The sequence below is a fragment of the Oryx dammah genome, unplaced genomic scaffold, assembly GCF_014754425.2.
Source record: "Oryx dammah isolate SB20612 unplaced genomic scaffold, SCBI_Odam_1.1 HiC_scaffold_22, whole genome shotgun sequence".
Lineage (NCBI taxonomy): Eukaryota > Metazoa > Chordata > Mammalia > Artiodactyla > Bovidae > Oryx > Oryx dammah.
The window spans coordinates 41,098,628-41,119,347 of record NW_024070206.1 but is presented as its reverse complement, the minus strand read 5'-3'; the positions used below and the strand labels follow the sequence as shown (position 1 = coordinate 41,119,347).

Sequence of the window (20,720 nt, the reverse complement as noted above, 5' to 3'; positions counted from 1 at the left end):
GAATTTGGGTCCTTCCCTGGTGGTCAAGAGGTTAAGAATCTGCCTGCCAATGTAGGGGACACCAGTTTGATCCCTGGTCTGGGAAGATTCCACATGCCATGAAGCAACTGAGCCCGGGTGCCACAGCTCCTGAGCCTGAACTCTAGGGTCAAGAACAGCAGCAAACAACCCATAGAAGGAAGGGAGCAGCCATAGACGACCTGGACAGGCAGAAAACCACATCCCGAGTCTTCTCTGTGACACAAAAGCCATAAGCAGCAGGGAAGGGTAGCAACTCTTGTTGCCCCAAAGCACAGGTAGTGTAGTAGAAGGGAAAAGAATAAGACTCTGTGTTGCTGGGCAGGTGCAAGAACACATCCTTCAGGAGGGAGCCTTTAGAGTCCTCCTACCACTGAGGGAGGGACAGGACCACTGAGACAGTCCCACCCCAAGACCCAGTTTGTTGGTGTAGTATGAAATCTTGATATTAAAAAATAACATTTTAAAATGTTTACTGATTTTTTTATGGTTGTAAGAGTAATATATTCTCTTTATACCAAATTTTAAAAACACAAAAATAAAGTAAAAATCACCTGAGGTGTGATTACATACGGATTTTAAAATTTGTACATTTCCTACTAATTTTCCTAAAGTATTTTCCTGTATTATTGTAGTATTTCAAAAACCTAACATTTAATGACTGTGTAATTAATACTAGGCATATGACCTTGCTGAAGACCAATGTGGGAAACAAAGGCAATAGAGAAAGTTCAGTTCTGGAAGCATCAGCCCACAGCAGGTTCCACTTGGGGAGAGGCAGGAGCATGGAGCTTGACCTCCCTCTGAGACTCAGACATGTAGAAAATGTTTAAAGCTCACAGTGAAAAAGCAACATTGAGAAAAACTCTCTAGCAAGCCAGTTCCCATCTCAAGCACAATTACTTAAAAGAACTTGGAAATGGGTGGTAAAGGAAGATACTACAGCAACAGCAAAACCCAAGCCCTGCTCCCCTTGAGAGAAAACAGAAAACCTCTCTACTCTAATAGCTTAGTATTAGAGATATGCCCATTGATAGGCATAAATACTACCTACCTTAGCCTATACTGTCCCACACATACCAAGCTTTCAACCAAAAATCACAAGATGTATAAAAAGCCCCAATTCCCCACCCTTGCTGACAAGAAACAAAGCCATCAATAGATTTGGCTCAATATTGGAACTATAAAATTCACAATGATTAATAGGTTAAAGACTAATGGAAAAGGTATACACCATGCATGAACAGATGATAAATTTCAGCAAAAGGAAACTATAAGAATCAAATGGAAATGCTGGAAGTAAAAAGCATTTAAAGCCTAAAGCTTTCCTTTCCTGAGTGAATATGATCTTGAAGTTGGAACTCTAGCCTGAAATTAATGGGGGAAAAAAATCAAAGCTCCACATTTAGATGTTAAACAATCATAGAGATGCAGAATGGAAGAAACTGGCAAATGTGGATAAGTGAAAAACAAAATAAAACCTAGGAGGTTTAGTGAATTATTAGTTTGATTGGAGCTAGCACCCAGGGCTGCCGCTGAACACAGAGGTGGGATTTATAGAAGGGGGGCACTCTATTCTGGGATCTTACCAAAGTAAAATCCTTTGTACTGGATGGACAGAGAAACTGCTACCCCACACAGTGAGGAACTACAAACTACATCCCCAAGGACTGTCTGTGGAAACCATCGAATTTAACTTGGACAGGATGGCATAATCAGTTCAGTTCAGTCACTCAGTGTATCCAACTCTTTGCAACCCCATGGACTGCAGCATGCCAGGCCTCCTTGTCCCTCACCAACTCCCAGAGTTTATTCAAACTCATGTCCATCGAGTTGGTGATGCCATCCAACCATCTCACCCTCTGTCATCCCCTTCTCCTCCTGCCTTCAATCTTTCCCAGCATCAGGGTCTTTTCCAATGAGTCAAAATGGCATAATACCTGCCTTTAAATGCTTTAAGAGTATTTCCATGGGGAAGTGAGTGTGAGTTATTCCAGAAAGCAGTGCAAGGCATTTGGTTAATGACAGAGAGGTGGAGGTGGGTCCCCACAAGTAAGGCTTTCCCACAGTTTCAGTGTCGAGAAAAGGCAGTTTGAAGGAAATGGCACTTGCTCTGCTGAAGTATCGGGAGTGTGGCTGGTGAATGTCAGGAACATCTTGAACAAGATTTTGCCATCTCTCCAAGGCTAGAATTCTATTTGATATTACATTACTCAAAAAGTGCTTCAATAAATCTCCAGATAATTATGCTGAGTAGGAAAAAAGCTAACTCCAAAAGGTTACATGCGGTGGCCCCTGCCTTCCATATAACCTTGTTGAAATCACCAAAGTATAGAAATGAAGAATAGGTTAATGGTTGCCAGAGATTTAGGTTGGGGTGGGAACAGGAGGCAAGTGATATTCAGGCTCCTGTTGGTGATGGATACGTTCTGTCTCTTGACTGTACCAAACCCTCAACTGCCTGATTTGCAATGCTGTAGTACAGTATTGTAGGATGTTATCTTTGGAGAAAGCTGGGTAAAGATTACACAGGATCTCTAGGTATTATTTCTAACAATTATATGTGAACATACAATTATCTCAAAACAATTAACCAAAAAAATTAAGAATGAAAAAGCACTTCAGATCTCACCCACCTGTGGGTCATCTACGCAATCACACTGGCAGGGACATGCCAATGACCAGGACAGGACCAAAGGGCTCACGAAACCTCCTCCACTTCACAGCCAGCCAGCACTTCCTGGCACCATGGATACACCTGTTTAGCTCTCCTGAGGGACACTGCCTTCATCTTACCCCGTATGTCAAAGCTTTCCAGCTACTGAAGCCCAACTGCCAAATTTTCTCTTCCTGCTGGGGGAATTCCCTGTGGCTCAATGGTTAAGAATTCACCTGCAAAGTGGGAGACTCAGGTTTGATCCCTGGGTCAAGAAGCTCCCCTGGAGGAGAAAATGGCAATCCACTCTAGTATTCCTACCAGGAAAATCTCATAGACAGAGAAGCCTGGCAGGCTACAGTCCATGGGGTCACAAAGAGTCAGACATGACTGAGCGACTAAGCACCACCACCCCTACTTCCACTGGAGGCAATGCCATAGTCATAGCTGCCCGGGTTCAAAACTATGACCCTCGCTTTGATTCTTCATGCTGTTTTTCTACATGCAGAAACCCAGTCCTAGGAAGCTATTCTACAAAATGTCTCCAGAATTTCATCAGTTTCTGCTGCAATTCTTAGCCAGGTCTCACTGCCTCAGGGGTTTGATAGCATGCTAGGTCCCTAGCTCCCTATCCCTGACAATTTCTTCTCCCACCACCTCCATCCTACACACCCAATGTTACTTCTCATCATCTTACTGTCCTCACAAGAAACTTTGAGCAGCGTCCCCAGTGTGTGTGTGTGTGCGTGCATGCGTGCATGCATATGTATGTGTGTTTGTGTGTGGGTGTGTGTGTGTGTGTTGTGGGAGTGGGGAGCATGGCTCTCTAAGGTGTATAAGCACATGTGTGTGTGTGTGACAAGGGCCTTGTGGCCAGAGCTCCCCTTGACTCAGGTTTAGCAGCTGTGTCACGTGGGAGTCAGGATGCAGGGCCATCCTCACACAGCACAAAGTAAGTCTGGAGATCTATGACCAGCAATTTGGGGCACAGCTGGAAGAATGAGCTGCAATAGGGCTGACAGAAAAATGCAGCAACAGCAACATAGAAAGGGCAGGTTTCATGACAATATCAGGAGGTCATGAAACCTACAAGGAGGTTATGGGCTACTGGGGCCTCCCCCGTGGCCAGAAGGCGATCCATACAGATAAAGAAAAACAGACTCTCTGTATAATAATAATGAAAGGTTATATTGTACAAGCCGAATCACCTTACCCCAGTTAATGAGACTTCCAGATATATGAAGAGGGAAAAAAATCCATATTTATGAAAAGTCATAAGGTTAGCATCTGCTTCTTACTGGGAAGTTTAAAGATGGATTTTTATAAACAGAATGAAACATATTATTGAAAACACTTTTTCTTTCTTTTAAAACGTAATCATTTGGCTGCAAATGGATCATTTCCTCCTCTGGTTATGAGACTCGAATACCTGCAAATATTGCATAATGCCCGCTGGCAGACACATCTTGTTGCCTTTCATGGAAGGAAAATGAAGAATTATGAGAACAGAATGGCAAGGCTTCTCTAACCCAGGATTCCATCATCAGCTCTGCCTGTTTAGGGCACAAACAACAGGACCTCAAGGTTCCTGTTCTTCAGGTTCTGAGAAATCTTAGTCAAAAGAAAAACCTAGGACCCCTGGCTTTCCTTATTTCTTAATTTAATTTGAATCAGGAAAACCTCTGTGGCCATATCGTCCAAGCTGTATGCTAAAGGAGAGGCTGAGGCTTCCTTCTCAAAACTTAAGGGTTTCATGTTGGTTCACCTGTTCTTGGCAGAGATCTCATCTCCAGGCATGGGGATGAGGGGGAGTGTTGAGGCCACCATACTGGTTTTGTAAAGAAGTGATCTCATTAGCACGGCACTTGGTGGCTGCTGCCCCTGCTGACTTTCAGCCAGTAGTCTGAAACCGAGCACTCCTTGCAGGGTCAGCTGAAACCTTCCTCTGACATCACAGAGTGGACACAGGCTCCAAGCAGCACCCACCATCCCCTTTCCAACAACACCAACAGCCCCAAGGCTTAGGCTGAGCCTGGGCTCTATTTTCTTCTCCACATAGTGCCTGGTCTGGTGTTGAACACAGGAGCTAGAGATCACTGTAGGGAAAATGAAAGATGGAAGAAGGACCCACTGATCTATCAGTGCTGATGCCCCAAGTGCCTGGGCGGGGGAGGCAAATGCCCTGCCTGAGAGAGATGCCCAGGGTCCCAAACACCATGTGTGCTGCACAGGGGAAGGAGAGGGGAAACATAAGTCCTACACCTCATTCCTGAGGGCTTTGAATTTCATGATTTCCCCATGTTATGTAGAAGTCAATAAAGATGTCCCATATATTCCTTCCCTGGTGTTTATTTTCCTTGCAGGATGATGCCTAAGAAAAATCAACAAGATGTTGCTGCAACACCGCAGGCTGTGAGCCTTCCTCCCATCTACTGAGCAGACGGAGCCACTTCCATTAGGAGCCATTTCCTTTTTCTCCTCTCTTTTTCTTCCTGGTCCTGGTCTCTCCTCTCATCCTTTTCTCCCTCTCTCTTCTTCTCCATGCCGTTCTCACCCTTTTTACCCCTCCCACTCCTCCCACCAGGATCTTACCCTTCCTCTACTCCTTCCGGGTGATGAGCTAAAAGGTGGTCAATCTTCCTGTAACAAGCGTTGCTGCTAGGTTTCATTCCTGTTTCTAAATAGGGTTGGTTGTCGGCATTTTATTATGACCATAATAAAGTGAGCTTTCATTGAAAAATCTCCCATCTCCCTAGCTTTTGGGGTCCTCAAAACCATGCAGAGAGCCCAGGGGAGGAAGCAGCTTCCAAATGAGCATGAAGATTAAGGAGACTCAGCAGAAGAGAGGAAAAATAAGAAAACACTGAAGCAGGATATGAGATACATATCTTTCCTCAGCCCGCGAAATCAGCCCAGTAGGCCCGCCATGCCACTCAGCTTGTAAGGTCACCTAAAGCACTTTGTAAATAAAGGCACATCCATTTTCCAAAGAAATCAGAGCCAGGTGTTTAAAGAGAAGAAGAGGAGGAGGAAGAAGAAAAAAGAGAAGGAGAAAAAGATTTTTAGTCTTCTAAGAAAAACCATAACTGCTTCTATTATAAAATGGGAGAGGAGATTCTATTAACAATAATACTGGGGAAAGGAAAATTGAGCAGAAGATGTGAGGGTCAACCAAGGACCTGGGGCCCAGTGGGCATCACACACCAAGGACTGTGACTCTGCCGAGAGTCCAGGCCTGGTGCCCACCAGCCTCGGCAGGCTTGCCACAGTGAGGGTGGCTGTGAACAAAGGGATGGGGAAGCCTGGGACGACCCCAGGTTCTGCCGGGACCCCCAGGAAGCTGTGCTGACTCGGCAACAGGTCTAAGTCAGGTTGAAATCCCCCACCGAGGCCCCCGACGTCTTCCCCGCTCGACCTTGCTGCCTACTCTGATCACCGTGATGACCACCATGGTGCCTCACGCCGCAGGATGACCACAGTCCAGCCTGGATTCACTGGCTCAAGACAGGATCCCTTCTGATGGACCCACCCGAGAATCTAGAGAGGGCGACGCCAGAGGCTCCCTCAGCTTCCAGCACCCCTCGAGTGTCATGGCGGATCCTCCTCCTCGGGGCCGTGGCCCCAGGAAGCGGGGACTCACGGCCAAGGCACTGCTGGACAGACACAGGCCAAGATCTGTGCAGGAAACTAGAGAGATCCTCATAACCAAGCACGAGTTCCTCAACTACAAAATGGGGACGTTATTTACCTTACAGCAGCCTCGTGTGCATTAAAGGCAATAATGCCTGAGAAGCACTTACTATGGCGCCTGGGTGAATTGTGAGTAAACGATGGTCACTTTTATAATTGATGGCAGAGCTGAAAAGCAGTCTCACATTCTTTCCTCTATACATACAGGAATATGCATATACATATATACAACATACGCATACTTAAGTAACTGACCATATTAAACATGAAATACATCAGGTAAGATGAATGGCAACCCACCCCAGTCTTCATGCCTGGAAAATTCCATGAACAGAGGAGCCTGGCGGGCTACGGTCTATGAGGTCAAAAAGAGTCGGACACGACTGAGCATGCACTCACTGGCTTTACCACTGGCAAGATTAACGCTCTACCCATTGCCTAATGTTTTAATTAAATGTTAAAAACCAAAGGTGCCAAAAGTATTTGATTAAAAATTAAGAGAAGGGGCTTCCCTGCTATTTCAGTGGTTAAGACCCTTCCACTGCCAGGTTCCATTCCTGGTTGGGGAACTAAGACCCCATATGCTGCACGGGCAGCCAAAAACCTAAAAAAAAAAAAAAAAAAAGCTTAAAAGAAAATAACTAAAATGCATTAAAAATTAATAAGTTCTTTGCAACTGGGGTATTTTTTAAAATCTATAAAATCATAGTCCTTGTTTGTGTTCTGACAGGGCTGGAACGGAGCTAAATAGGACTTCTTTCTTTAAAACCATCCCAAAGAGCATAACAAAAAGAGAGGAGTATGACATACAAACCAAATAAAACATTCAACCATAATCTCTTACCTTTGACCCAATGAGAGTGTACAGCCACTGAATGGTTTCATTGTGGTTTATTACTCCATTCATCCCATCCACGTACAACATAATCTGGCCCAAAGCTAAAGAGGAGAAGAGAGAAAGAAGCAAGTAAATAACATCTCCAATGATCATAATGTCAAGCGAGATTCTCACACTTTAAGTACACTGTATGTTAATGATCAAATCTGAAGATTTGATCTTCTGATTTGATTCCTTAGCTCTGAAATTAGCAAAATCTCATTGCAGAAAGTGTGGACCACTACAGAAGAAACAAAGGCTATTCCTGGCATCTGGAAGATGCAATTAAGGCACCAAATCCGGTGACTGTTGCTTCTCTGTGCCTTGATGTATAAATGCATGTTTTCAGTTTCTATATCTGTGTGAAGTCCCAGACAGGACATAGATATGGATGAGACAGTGTCTGGGTCGTGGCCTCTGGTTACGGAAAGAGGTTCTCAAAGCAACCTGTCCGGTGCCCCAGCCTATGGTCAGGCTTGTCCCAGATGCTATGGATCCATCCTAAGTTTATCTGAATCCTTAGACAGGAGATAAATATGTATTTAAGTATTATTTGTAATCCTTTCTAAGAATTTGGGGGTTTTAAAATGTCAGATATCATGAAAACATTTGTCAATACCAAATAAATTCTTAGTTAAGGAAAATACAGTCACCACATATTGTCATTGTCCATAAAGAAATATTATTATACTTTTTAAACAAATACTAACTCAATTTTTTTCAGTTCCCTTAGTTTCAAAATAATTTGATGTCTAGAAAATCAATAAACAAAGATCATATACTCTAAGTAAATAGGCTTCATTGAATCACATATGACCTCCTAAATTTATTTCAGACATAATTAATTGGCATAGCATTGACACTTTTGGCAACCCTTTTTTCCTGGTGATAGTAGAATATCTCATTTTAGAAAACTTAAGAGGTGTGAAATGAAAATAATTCATAATCTCATAATTTAGAATTATTCTTAACATGTTGATATATTTTTCCTATATTCTTTCTTGTATGCTTTACACACACATAACTTTATATGCAGCTTGTAGGAAACAGTTCAGATGAAATAGTGTTGACTGAAAACAGTAAATAAAACACAAAATGTAAGTATACACTAATTCTAAGCACACAAATATATGTGTTATATCAGAAAATTATTATTTTATCCAATAAATAGATAACAAAATCACATAATCATTCTGAGAAAAAGTATGTTCTTATATATGTAAAAACTCAAATTTTTAAGCAATTAATTGAACATATTCTTGACACAATAAACAGTATATTTTTGGAAATACCAGATTTATATTCTATTTGGTGGCAAAACATTAGAGATACTCCTGTTAAAATCAGAAGTAATTTTAAAATGATGCCCATTAATCCTATGATTATTTAATACCATGCTAGAGAGTTTCAGGCAAATATAACAAGACATGAATAGTAATGAAAGGTAGGATGGTTAGAAATTAATACATAAAATTGTCATTTTTTGCAAGAAATATTACAGGCCAAAAACATTTCATCTACAAAATTTATAATGAAGAGATCACAATTACAACCACATTCTCATCCTGATGAGAAAAAGTACGTAATACACAAAGAAAATCAAACTTTGATATAAAAACATAATGCTAGATAAATGGACACATGACAGCAAATATGATAAAGGTTTAAATGATTTATTTTATAAGTTGATAAGAAAATACTAAACACCAATATAAAAAAGCCAAAATCAAACCAGTCAATCCTAAAAATTCACTGGAAGGACAGGTGCTGAAGTTGATGCTCCAATACTCTGGCCACCTGATGTGAAGAGCCAACTCACTGGAAAAGATCCTGATGCTAGGAAAAATTGAGAGCAAAAGGAGGAGAAGGTGACAGAGGAAGAGAGGGTTGAATGGCATCACCGACTAAATGGACATGAGTTTGAGAAAACTCTGGGACATGGTGAAGGACAGAGAAGTGGGCGTGCTGCAGTCCATGGGGCTGCAAAGAGTTGGACACGACTTAGTGACTGAACAGCAGCAAGAGGGAAGACAAACTAGTTTACAATAGTAAAGTTGTCCATTCTTACTGTAATAAAAATGTAAAATAAAACAATAATGAGGTAGCATTTTTACTTAAATTATCAAAGACATTTTTAAAAGAAATGATTAGCCATCAGCTGCTGCAGAGGTTAAACAATTGACTTCACACATTCCTGGCATCAGGGCAAACTGGTACAAGTCCTGCAATATATCTACTTAGTGCTGTAATTGTTTTAAAAATAGTTTCAATAGTTACCATTTAGTGTCTACCATGTCCCAAGATCTGAGGGGGGTGGGGATTTATATATGTTATTAATACGAGAGGCAGGCTGTATAGGAGGTATTATTACCCCCATCTGACAGAGGAAAACTGAGGCTGTGAAAAGGGCTCCAAAGCTTGCCTATGTCTCTACTCAGAGCCTGAAAGTCCTCTCAAAGTTCCTCCCCAGCCAATGTGATTTCAGCAATCTATCCTAAGAGAATAACCCTAAGTTAAGGGAGGAAAAAGGATGAAGCAAAGATATGCACCGAAGTGTCATCTATAACATCAAAGCATCAACTAAAATCCACACATCCACATATATAAAATCCACTAGAACACCGCATACAGAGTAATTTACCAAAGCTATGTCCTAACTTGTGAGCTGTTTCTGATAAAACAGTTAAAAAGTAGAAAATGAGAAACATTAAATAATTCAATAAAATACTAAGATCCTCAAGCATTGAAGGAAAGGAAACCCCAGGATATATTAAGCATTATGACAAGATATATGTTCTTTGGATATACTGTCTTCTACTTTTTTGTTTTCCTTGTTTTTCATTAAAAGTACCTATTACTTCTCTAACTGGAAAGCAAACAGATACACAAAAAGGAACTAAATAAGACTGTATAATGCAAAGTGTTAAGTGCTTTTCCTCGTTTTTTAGAATTTTTTTTACTAGCCTACCCCTCTCAGCATACCCCTCCCTCCTTCACTAAGATAAAGCTCCCACTTCATGGAAGAGTTTTGAAATTCAGCACTTCCTGCCCCATTTTTCCCCTTTTCTTTTTCTTTCCTCCTCTCCCTTCCAAAACAAACTGGCAAACCTCCGGGGAAGAAGAGTTTGCATCACGGTCCTTTTCCCACTCGAGTTCCACTGTCGAAGAAGCAAATTCGGATGCCAGGCTTCCCTAGTGGCTCAGACAGTAAAGAATCTGCCTCAGGAAGACCCCCTGGAAAAAGGATAGGCTACTCACTCCTGTATTCTTGCCTGGAGAATTCCAAGGACAGAGTGGCCTGTTGGGGTACAGTCCATAGGGTTTCAGAATCGGACTCAACTGAGCAACTAACACAGACTTTAGCATCTTCTAAATCAATGGTACAGGGGGAGACAATGGAGACTGTTTATAGTCTCTGGAAGGTGCATCCCTTGGGGGACCCTTCCCCCCTCCCAAGGCTGAAAAGCGAGGAACTAAAGTCTCCCCACTAACTTCTCAGGGCCTCATGTATTGCAGAAAGCCCAGCAAGCCAGGGCATCGCTACGAAAAGGGAGTCAAAGTGAGAATTTCTGTAAGTTTTCTCTCCATGATCTGTTTCCCTTCAAGGTTCTATTAACTGACACTTTGGAGGAAGAAAGTCACCAGAAAGTCCACATCTAATGGAATTCAAGTTTCTGATCAAGCTGGTTTGTCAGAATATTGTGAGAAGCAAAAGCTTTCAAGCTAGATCTCCCCGCACCGGAGCCCACCCTAAAACCAATGAGCTCCTTCCTGCAAAACCCAATGCAGACACGAGATGGCGCTAAATAGATTTAGGTGGGTTAAAAATGACGCTAAGCTTCCAAAAGCAAAAAACCACCAGCCTGGATAAGGGCCTGTGAATAAAACTCACACAAGAGGGGAAAAAAAAAAAGCATGGAAAAGTAGATGGTCTGGGGCACAGGAGCCACAAAAATTACCGATTTCCATTTTGAAGAAGGATGAGGAGTATCAGAATGTCAGAACAGAGTGGTGGTCATGCCTAATGACAGCACAGGTCTGAAAAGAGAGACCAGGCCATTTGTCGTTACCTTGTTCTTAGAATTTTCTCGAGGCGTTTTTATTAACTTTCTGTGCTTCTGTTCCCTCATCTCAAAAGTGAGACAGTAAGACTGTAGTACCTATTCTGCATAGGTGTTGTAGGGACTGGGTTAGAGCAGAGTCTTTGTCAGAGTGCTCAGTCAATAAGTGTCAGTCATACCGAGGATGTCACTGAGGTCACACATCAATTATCTACTGGACAGACGCACACGATGAAAGACTCTTCAGACACAAAGTGCAGAGAGCCCTCTGCCCAAACAAAGTCACAATTAGTTTATTTTCTAAAAAAAACTTTTTTAATATTTAGATATATGATCCATTTTGAGATAATTTTTGTAGGAACTGTGTGGTTTAGATGGATGTTCTTTTTCCACACAGATATTCGATGCATCTGATACTACATTTTGACTATTCGATAGGATGCTGCTGCTGCTGAGTTGTCAGTTGTGCCTGACTCTTGTGACCCCATGGACTGTAGCCCGCCAGGCTCCTCTGTCCATGGGATTCTCCAGGCAAGAATACTGGAGTGGGTTGCCATTCCCTCCTCCAAGGGATCTTCCTGACCCAGGGATCAAACTCAAATATTCCGCATCTCCTGTACTGACAGGCAGATTCTTTACCATTGAGTCATCTGGTAAGCCCAATGCATTATCAATGTTGCGAGTTGTCTTCCCTGCTTCACGACCCATTTTGAACTCAAACAAGAAAATCGCTTGAATTTGCTTTTTGCCTAACATCATTTCCATAGTCTAAAATAAATATAAAATAAACAGCAAGTAATAAGTCATTAGTAAAAAACCATAAAGCGAGAAGTGTGCATTAAAATGATGTATAACATAACCACATTTATTCAGAATATATTCCAATATCAAACAGCAAACTTCAGTAATGCAAACCCTGCAATTACTTTTGCACCAACCTAATATTATGGGAAATGCATTAAATCTACAGATAAATTTTGGAAGAATGACATCTTTACTACATTGAATCTTGCATCCCATGATCCTATTATGTCATCATTTAGATCTCTGTTTTCATTGCTTTTTTGTAGTTTTTAACTAAAGATTCTGTATATGGATTTTTGCTAAATTTGTATTTCACATGTTTTGGAGCTATTGGATATATTTTTAAAATTTCTGCATTCCTAACTATTTATTATTAGCTCAGTTCATCCACTCAGTCATGACCAACCCTCTGCAATCTCATGGACTGCAGCATGCCAGGCTTCCCTGTCCATCACCAACTCCCGGAGCTTACTCAAACTCATGTCCATTGAGTCGGTGATGCCATCCAACCATCTCACCCTCTGTCGTCCCCTTCTCCTCCTACCTTCAATCTTGCCCAGCATTAAGGTCTTTTCCAATGGGTCAGTTCTTCACATCAGGTGGCCAAAGTATTGGAGATTCAGCATTAGAATAAAAATAATTTTGTTTTGACTTTGTATTCTGTAACTTTGTTAAACTTATTAATTCTAGGGATTTGCAGGATTATGTTTCTGCAGACTATCTGAGGTTTTCTACATCGATAATAATGATGTCTGTGGCCTAGAGCAATTTTATTTCTTCCTTCCCAATCTATATCCCCTTCAGCCCACTTCCCTTTATTCTTCCTTGCCTTACTGCACTGGTTTAAGTATGAATATTCAATAGTGGTGGTTGGAGTGGACAACTGCTTTTTCTCAATATTAAAGAGAAAGAATGTAGTCTTTCACCATTAATTATGATGTTAACTATAGGTTTTTGTACAATGCCCTTTATCAAGGCTAAGAAGATCCTCCTAGTGTCTAGTTTGTTGAGAGTTTTTTTTTTTTAATCATAAATCAATGCTGAATTTTGTTAAATGCTTTTTCTCTATCAGCTGATATTATCAAATGGTTTTTCTTCAGACTGATAATGCAGTGGGTTACAGAGTGAATTTCAAATACTGAACTAGCCTTGCATTCCCTCTTGGCCATGGTGCAGTATTCTTTTTATATACTGCTGAATTTGACTTGTTGATATTTTGCTGAGGACTCTGGCATCTCTGTTGATGAAACAGGGGTCTGTAGTACCCTGTCTCTGCCCAGTTTTGCATCATGGTAATGTCGGTCTTATAAAATGAGTTGGGAAGCATTTCCTCTTCTTCTGTTTTCTGGAAGAGGTTACATAAAATTGGTTTTATTTTGTCTTCAAATGTTTGGCAGAATTACCAGGAAACCATCTGAGCCTGGAGAATCCATTTTCAGAAGACTGCTAACTGCAAATCAGATTTCTTTAATAGTCACAGTCAATAACTGTTACAGTAATAAGGCTAGTCAGGTTATCTATTTCATCTTGGGTGAATTTTGGTAGTCTGTGATTTTTAAGGAATTGGCTCATTTCATCTAAGTATCAATTTTATTTACTAACAGTTGTTCATAGTATCCTCTTATTAGTTATTTAATGTCTGTGGAGTCTGTCATGATATCCCCTCTGTCATTATGGGTGTTGGCAATGAGTGTCTTCTTTTTCCTTGTCATCATTGCTTATTTTTGTTCTTATTGCCTGTCAAAGAATTAGCTTTCCCCAGCATGTGTGCATGCTAAAGTCACGTCAGTCGTGTCTGACTCTGCAACCCCATGTACTATGGCCTGCCAGGTTCTTCTGTCCATGAGATTCTCCAGGCAAGAAGACTGGAGTGGGTTGCCATGCATTCCTCCAGGGGATCTTCCCAACCCAGGGATCAAACTTGCGTCTCTTACATCTCCCGCATCAGTAGGCAAGTCCTTTACAATAGTGCCATCTGGAAAGTCCAGCTTTTCAGTAGTCCAACTCTATTATTTCTGTTTTCAGTTTCATTAGTTTTTACCCTTATATTTATCATTTCTTTCCTTCTACTTCCTTGGGTTTATTTTTCCTTTAACATTCTAGTTTCTTAAGGAAAATGTTTATATCATGGATTATTTTCTTTTTTTCTAACAAAAATAGGTAATGCTTTAAATTTCCCTCCATGCACTGTTTCAAGTGAATTCCACAAATTGATTTATATTTTGTTTTCATTTAGTTCAAGTTATTTTCTAATTTCTATTTGAAAATTTCTCTTCAACATATGATTATTTAAAAGTTTGTTGATTAATTTCCAAACATTTGGAGATACTCCTGTTATCCTTCTATAACTGATTTAGTTTGATTTCATTATGGTCAGAAAATGTATCAGATGCTTTCAAGTCTTTTTAATTTGCTATTTTTATGATCCTGGACATGATCTATCTTGGTAAATGTTTTATGCACTTCAAAAGAATATTTATTCTACTATACTTGGGTAGAATGCTCTAAAAATGTCTATTAGAACTAGTTGGTTGGTGGTGTTATTTAGTTCCACTATAGCTTAGCTGATTTCCAGTCTACCAGTTCTATTGATTACTAAAAGAGGAATACTGAAGTCTTCAACTACAACTGAAGATTTTCCAGATCTTATTTCATTTCTCTTAGTTTTTGCTTTATGTATTTTGAAGCTGTATATGTTTTCTATTTCTGGGTGAATCAATTCTTTTATCATTATAATTTCTTTCTTTATCTGTTGCTATTTTCTTTACTCTGGAATCTACTTTCTCTAATGTTAATTTAGCTTTTTTTTCTTATTAATGTCTGTATGATATTTATTCCTGTATCCTTTTGCTTCTAAACTAACTAAAGCATTATAATTAAGGTGGGTTTCTTATAGGCAGCAGTTAGTTGGGTCTTATTTTTGTATCCATTCTGAAAATCTTGGTCTCTTAATCACTGTGATTAGGCCAGTTACATTTAATATAATTAATGGTACATCTGAATTTAGCCCCATCATTTCCAATCTGCTAATGAGTCCATCTAGTGAGATTTTTATATTAATTTATTTTTAATTTCTAAATTTTCCATTTACAAAATGATTCTTCTTTATATTTTACATTCCTTTTCTGAGACTATCTTTCCATTCACTTCAATAGTGTTCATTCTTACTTCCTTTTTTAAATATTAGCTTCTTTAAAGCAATTGACAAATTCACTACCAATGTCTTCTTGGCACTGGGGTCTCCAGATTTGTCTTTTTCTATGAAAGCTGGAACTTTTCTAGTTTATTATATGTCAACTAATTTTGGCTTATATGCTGGATACCCTGAAAGTTATGACTGGATTTTGTTTAAATATTCTAGAAAAGGTTGACATTTTTGTTTAGGCAGGCAATTAACCTTGTTCCCTTTAAGCCACTTGTTTTGACCTGACTTTTTTGAGCTGTGGTTCCAATGCCAGTTCAGTTTTCAAAGCCTGGGTTGTGCCATCTGGATTGGCCCTGCATGCCAACCACCCAGTGGCTAGTCTGGAAGCCAGTGGGCAGTGGTCCACCTTGTTGTTCAGTTCTCAAAGTCTTTGTTTTGCTGTTTAGGGTCAGATTCACGCATGTTGTTTGTGGTGAGCCCAGGGGCTCATTAAAAACTTTGTAGGTCACTTTTCTCTTATCTCCCTGATACTTTTAGGTTCCCTGGGGCTCCCTTTCTTAGTCTTTCAATCAGAGAGTAGGGCCACTATTTACCTTGCTCTGCCACATATGTTTTGTGACTGTGCCCACATCTGGGTCAAGCAGTGGGAAAACAGGGGAAAATACAAATGGAATTCACCCCAACACTCTTGTGACTACAACTCCTCTCAATAAAAGCAGAAGTTTATGCCTCAAAGTTGCAGGTCCCTGCAGGCTCTTGCTGTTCTCCCATTATTATCACAGCTGTTCTCACCATGGGATTATCTGTGGGCAGGAGTTCAAGATAACAGAGAAAAGACTAAGAAACATGGGGGACTTTCGCAGCTTTTAGTGTCTGGAGTCCCTTTTCATCCTACTTCAAGCCAGAAGTAGAAAGCTTCTTCTGGAACTCCCAATGAATACATCAACGGCCACTTTGGGCTCAGGGCTGATTTGAGTCCAGATCAGGAAATACTAGAAGAAAAATGTTAAAAAGCACTATCCCAGCACTATCTTGAAATTCTAATCTTCTTTTCCAATTTGTCCACTACTATTTACTCTTCAAGATCCTCAAATAGTTGCTTTATGTATTTTTCCCTGGTGGCTCAGCAGTAAAGAATCAGCCTGCCAATGCAGGATATGCAAGTTCGATCCCTGGGTGGGGAAGATACCCTGGAGAAGGAAATGGCAACCCACTCCAGTATTCTTGCCTGGGAAATCCCATGGACAGAGGAGACTGCAGGCTACAGTCCATGAGGTTCAAATGAGTCGGACACGACTTAGTGATTAAACAACAACAGTCACATTGAATATGAGAGAGAGGTTCCTCTGTGCTTCACCATTTCAGGCAGAACTCCTCCCAGCTCTGCTTTTAGAATACAGCTCCACAGCAACACAGGGATGGCCTGGAGTCAAGTCCCATGTCAGAGTCCACTCAGAACTTTGCCTCAATAATCTAACTACATGGTTTTCAATCCTTTTTCTCTTCTTCCTTTCTTCTCCCTTTTTTCTTCTCCCTTCCTCCATTTTTATTTTCCTTCTTTCCTTATTATTTTCCTTTCTTTTTTAAACCTGGAAGCCTTTCAGTCAAAGGATCTTCTAAAAGGAACCCTAACACAGACCACTCCTGGATGTTTTGCCGGAAGCACTGGTGGGTAACTGCTTCCTCCTTAACACTCGACACTGCCAGCCAGTCTACTGCAGTAGGTCCCAAAGTGGGGCTGTTAAAAGCACCCAATCACCCAGGCTAGACAGTGGAGCTCACTGCACACTTGCAGTTTCAAACACCACTGGTGGGTTATGAAACCAACTTAGTCCAAACCAGCAATGGATTTTTTCAATAAACAAAACAAAATAGCAAACAGAGTGCACTTCATTTCAGGTAAAGGCTGTTTCTATTTTCTTTCTATTTTATAAAAATATACACCATGACCAAGTGGGGCTTTATCCCAGGGATGCAAGGATTCTTCAATATCCTCAAATCAATCAATGTAATACACCACATTAACACACTGAAAAATAAAAGCCATATGATTATCTCAATAGATGCAGAGAAAGCCCTTGACAAAATTCAACATCCATTTATGATTTAAAAAAAAAAAAACAACTCTCCAGAAAGCAGGAATAGAAGGAACATACCTCAACATAATAAAAGCTATATATGACAAACCCACAGCAAACATTATCCTCAGTGGTGAAAAATTGAAAGCATTTCCCCTAAAGTCAGGAACAAGACAAAGGTGCCCACTTTCACCACTACTATTCAACACAGTTCTGGAAGTTTTGGCCACAGCAATCAGAGCAGAAAAAGAAATAAAAGGAATCCAAATTGGAAAAGAAGTAAAACTCTCACTGTTTGCAGATGACATGATCCTCTACCTAGAAAACCCTAAAGACTCCACCAGAAAATTACTAGAGCTAATCAATGAATATAGTAAAGTTGCAGGATATAAAATCAACACACAGAAATCCCTTGCATTCCTATATACTAATAATGAGAAAATAGAAAGAGAAATTAAGGAAACAATTCCATTCACCATTGCAACCAAAAGAATAAAATACTTAGGAATATATCTACCTAAAGAAACTAAAGACCTATATATAGAAAACTATAAAACACTGGTGAAAGAAATCAAAGAGGACACTAATAGATGGAGAAATATACCATGTTCATGCATCAGAAGAATCAATGCAGTGAAAATGAGTATACTACCCAAAGCAATCTATAGGTTCAATGCAATCCCTATCAAGCTACCAGTGGTATTTTTCACAGAGCTAGAACAAACAATTTCACAATTTGTATGGAAATACAAAAAACCTCGAATAGGCAAAGCAATCTTGAGAAAGAAGAATGGAACTGGAGCAATCAACCTGCCTGACTTCAGGCTCTACTACAAAGCCACAGTCATCAAGACAGTATGGTACTGGCACAAAGACAGAAATATAGATCAATGGAACAAAATAGAAAGCCCAGAGATAAATCCACACACCTATGGGAAACATTATCTTCGACAAAGGAGGCAAGAATATACAATGGAGAAAAGACAATCTCTTTAACAAGTGGTGCTGGGAAAACTGGTCAACCACTTGTAAAAGAATGAAACTAGATCACTTTCTAACACCATACACAAAAATAAACCCAAAATGGACTAAAGATCTAAATGTAAGACCAGAAACTATAAAACTCCTACAGGAGAACATAGGCAAAACACTCTCCGACATAAATCACAGCAGGATCCTCTATGATCCACCTCCCAGAATACTGGAAATAAAAGCAAAAATAAACAAATGGGACCTAGTTAAAATTAAAAGCTTCTGCACAACAGAAGAAACTATAAGCAAGGTGAAAAGACAGCCTTCAGAATGGGAGAAAATAATAGCAAATGAAGCAACTGACAAACAACTAATCCCAAAAATATACAAGCAATTCCTGCAGCTCAATTCCAGAAAAATAAATGGCCCAATCAAAAAATGGGCCAAAAAACTAAATAGACATTTCTCCAAAGAAGACATACAGATGGCTAACAAACACATGAAAAGATGCTCAACATCATTCATCATCAGAGAAATGCAAATCAAAACCACAATGAGGTACCATTTCACGCCAGTCAGAATGGCTGTGATCTAAAAGCCTACAAGCAATAAATGCTGGAGAGGGTGTGGAGAAAAGGGAACCCTCTTACACTGTTGGTGGGAATGCAAACTAGTACAGCCACTATGGAGAACAGTGTGGAGATTCCTTAAAAAACTGGAAATAGAACTGCCTTATGACCCAGCAATCCCACTGCTGGGCATACACACCAAGGAAACCAGAATTGAAAGAGACACGTGTACCCCGATGTTCATCACAGCACTGTTTATAATAGCCAGGACATGGAAGCAACCTAGATGTCCATCAGCAGACAAATGGACAAGAAAGCTGTGGTACATATACACAATGGAGTATTACTCAGCCATTAAAAAGAATACATTTGAATAAGTTCTAATGAGGTGGATGAAACTGGAGCCGATTATACAGAGTGAAGTAAGCCAGAAAGAAAAACACCAATACAGTATACTAACGCATATATATGGAATTTAGAAAGATGGTAACGATAACTCTTTATGCAAGATAGCAAAAGAGACACAGATGTATAGAACAGTCTTTTGGCCTCTGTGGGAGAGGGAGAGGGAGAGGGTGGGATGATTTGGGAGAATGGCATCGAAACATGTATAATATAAGAAATGAATCACCAGTCTAGGTTTGATGCAGGGTGCAGGATGCTTGCGGCTGGTGCACTGGGACGACCCGGAGGGATGGTGTGTGTGTTGGGGGGGAGGTAGGAGAGGGATTCAGGATTGGGAACACATGTACACCCGTGGCAGATTCATGCTGATGTGTAGCAAAACCAATATTGTAAAGTAAAAATAATAATAATTATATATATATATATATATATATATATATATGAGTTTTCTCCTATAGATCTCAGCCACAAAAGTTTGGATTATTCCAAACTCCTTCCCTTCTGTTATCCTTCACCTCCAGTGATTCCTCTAATTCCCTCCATTTTCCTCTGAAACAGGCCTCAAATTCACCTTTCCTTCCCTCCATCACTGCCTCAGGTCCAGCTTCCATTGTCTCTCTTGGATTACAGCAACTGATGACCTAACTGGTCCACCTACCTTGATTTTACTCTTTCTAATCCATGAAAGATGCTGCCATTGAATCTTCTAAACCATTAACTAAATCAACTGAAGCTGGCAGACCATCTGGCTCCCTCCGCCTGGGGATAAGGCCCAAGGTCCCTTCCATCCCCAGCCTCTAACCTACCTTTCAACTTCCTGTCCACCCTGTCTGGGCTCCTTTACCTCTGAACCTTCTGCTCCCATGAAGGGCTTCAGTCCTAAGACTATCAAACTTGAATTAGTTACATGTGTCTTGCTTCTAAGGAAAGTTCTTAAATATAAAATATTAATATCAATTCCAAAATCCAGAGCTAATTTTTTAAAGATATAATTTTTTATTGTTTTTTAAAAAATAACTTCTTATACTTCAGAGACCACAACCCCAAGAAAACAAGCCCCCATCAGTTATTTGCCTGCTTGTTCATGTCCAGATGCCAGAAATGCCATGGAAGAAGCTGAAAGATAATTCCTTCCTGGCAGAGTCATCTGACTTTTTAAACAAAGAGCTCTTAAACACTGCTGCCCTGAGTAGTCTTTTAATGAGCCCTTCATCCATTCTTTCCTTCAATATTACAGTGAAATTATAGGTCACACGTACTCTGTAAATTGGCTCGGAGATTCCAGAGCTGCATGACCTTCTTAAGGGAATTATACAGTTTAGGCCAAAGGATTTTTTAACGTAATGTGGTTGGGTTTCAAAAAAAAGCACTGAAATAACTGTAGGCATATCACACGTTTGACTATAAACTAGCCCTTTTTTATGTCCTGGACAAAGCTTTCATTT

At 40.2% G+C, this 20,720-nt stretch overlaps 1 protein-coding gene across 2 annotated transcripts in view; it reads right to left on the bottom strand.

Annotated features, from left to right (window-relative positions):
* Window positions 1–20,720, bottom strand: part of FHOD3 (formin homology 2 domain containing 3) — a 527,184-nt gene that overhangs the window by 202,665 nt on the left and 303,799 nt on the right. For both annotated transcript variants that reach the window (XM_040264875.1, XM_040264876.1), the window contains exon 6: window positions 7,209–7,303. In XM_040264875.1, the coding sequence (XP_040120809.1) occupies window positions 7,209–7,303 (95 nt within the window). The remainder of the gene's footprint in view (window positions 1–7,208; window positions 7,304–20,720) is intronic.